General features: G+C 57.4%; 1 protein-coding gene across 1 annotated transcript in view; it reads right to left on the bottom strand.

The window, feature by feature from the left end:
- The window catches only part of LOC113209964 (EF-hand domain-containing protein D2 homolog), a 24177-nt gene extending 22618 nt beyond the window's left edge, over window positions 1-1559 (bottom strand). Inside the window, exon 1 of the mRNA XM_026427744.2 lies at window positions 1174-1559. Within this exon, the coding sequence (XP_026283529.1) occupies window positions 1174-1331 (158 nt within the window). The 5' untranslated portion in view covers window positions 1332-1559. The remainder of the gene's footprint in view (window positions 1-1173) is intronic.
- Window positions 1560-1698: the final 139 nt, after the last annotated feature.

The following is a 1698-nucleotide window of genomic DNA, read 5'->3' on the forward strand; positions in this document are numbered from 1 at the left end:
GTAGTAGGTTTCAAGTGCTCAGGCCGGCTTCCAGGTTTTCAAACAGTATCATACAGCACATCTTCCTCTTCGTCTAAACGTGCTGAATCCGACGCGCTGCTTCAAAATGCTCTACGACCAATACAGCGGCGTCAGGACGTTGCCAAAGTGTGTCAAGCGGCTTCTCGGGGGGGAAAAGCTGGGACTCCAGGGCGCCCTTCTCTCATGGACAAACCGCACGAGAGGGTGGGGTGGGGCTCTTTGTATTTTGATTTGCACGTCGCGAAGTTTCGAAATTATTTGACGGGACGGTTTGTGGGCTCAGCATGCGGGCAACAAAAACGCAAATTGTTTTATAGCCAGCCGCCCCGTGCACGCGTCGCTAAATCAATGGGAATACTACGCTGCGCAGCCCTCACATTTGCATATGATGGTCCCCCTCCTCTCCCGGCAGGACCGCCGTGAGGGTCGTCGCCCCCGGGCCCCCGGGGTGGCAGCGCAAAGCCCTCGCAGCGAATATAATGGAGGGAACGTGTGGTAAATTACAGAGTGATCGAGAGGGATCGCTGCTCGGCGTTATTAGCAAAGGCATTCATTTTCATTTCTTCGCGTTTATTCTATATCGTCGCGACACATTCTTTTTGATACAACTCGTTCAGTCGTCTCGGTAGGTGGCCACCATGCTTGTTTTATTTTTATTTTTTCGCATACGAGGTGGATTACATGCGACTGCGCCATCGTCATGTCGGTAACCGCCACTTAGACGCGGTCCTCACGACCTGGACACGCGACGCATTACGCGCGATGACTTAGGCCCCTCGCCGCGCTGCGACGCGCCTGTTGCCGAGACGAGGCTCAAAAGTGAGCAGCCCAGAGGGGGAGGTCCGCCCAGCCTGCCCTGCCCTTCCCTCGGACCTCCCGCCCACAGACTCTCATGGACCTCCCCCAGCCGAGCCCAGCCCGGTCGAGACCAAATTTAATTTTAAATCTACAAGTCGTAAAACAACGCACTGACTGGCATTCTTCTAACAATTTGGATCTCGAAATTTTATTTTGATACAATTTAATCGTGCGACGTAGCTATCGGCAAACTGCGAAAGGCAGGCTATAGAAGTGGTCATAAAAGGTGTTGTGAACGTGCTTGCACTGTTTGCACGACGTCTTCCCAAACATTTGTGACAGGTGCGCACTTACGTTTTGAAAGTCTGCTCGAACTGTTTCAGCTCCTGGCGAGAGAACTCGGCGAACACGTTCACTTTGAGCTTGGGCTTGACCTCCTTGCCCTCCTCCAGCGCGTCGTTGATGGACTGCCTGCGCTGCAGCACGCTGCTCAGCTCCTGGTCGGCCGGCATGGCGCACGCGTCGGTGTGGATGAAAACGGTTTTAAAAACAAACAGTAAAGCGACACACACGCGCGTGTGTGTGTGTCTTGTCACGTGGGGGAGCGTGCGCGGGGGCGGGCGGCGAGCCTACAGGCGTGCCGGCTGACAGCTGCGGGAGGGCTAAGGGGCTCGGGCGCGAGCGAGGAGAGCGGTGCGACCAGACGGGGCAGCGCGGGAACACTGACTGAGCGGAGCGGCGGCGCTAGCAGACGACGCGAGCGAGCCGAGGCGCGCGCAGTGTGACGTCACGCCGCTGGAGGGGCGGCCGGCCTGGCCGCGCTGCGCCGATCCGTCGGTGGCCCGACACCACACTACATTCGGTTGGGGGGGGAGGGAG

This window comes from Frankliniella occidentalis, unplaced genomic scaffold (assembly GCF_000697945.3).
Source record: "Frankliniella occidentalis isolate FOCC.00 unplaced genomic scaffold, Focc_3.1 Scaffold92, whole genome shotgun sequence".
Taxonomy (NCBI): Eukaryota; Metazoa; Arthropoda; class Insecta; order Thysanoptera; family Thripidae; genus Frankliniella; species Frankliniella occidentalis.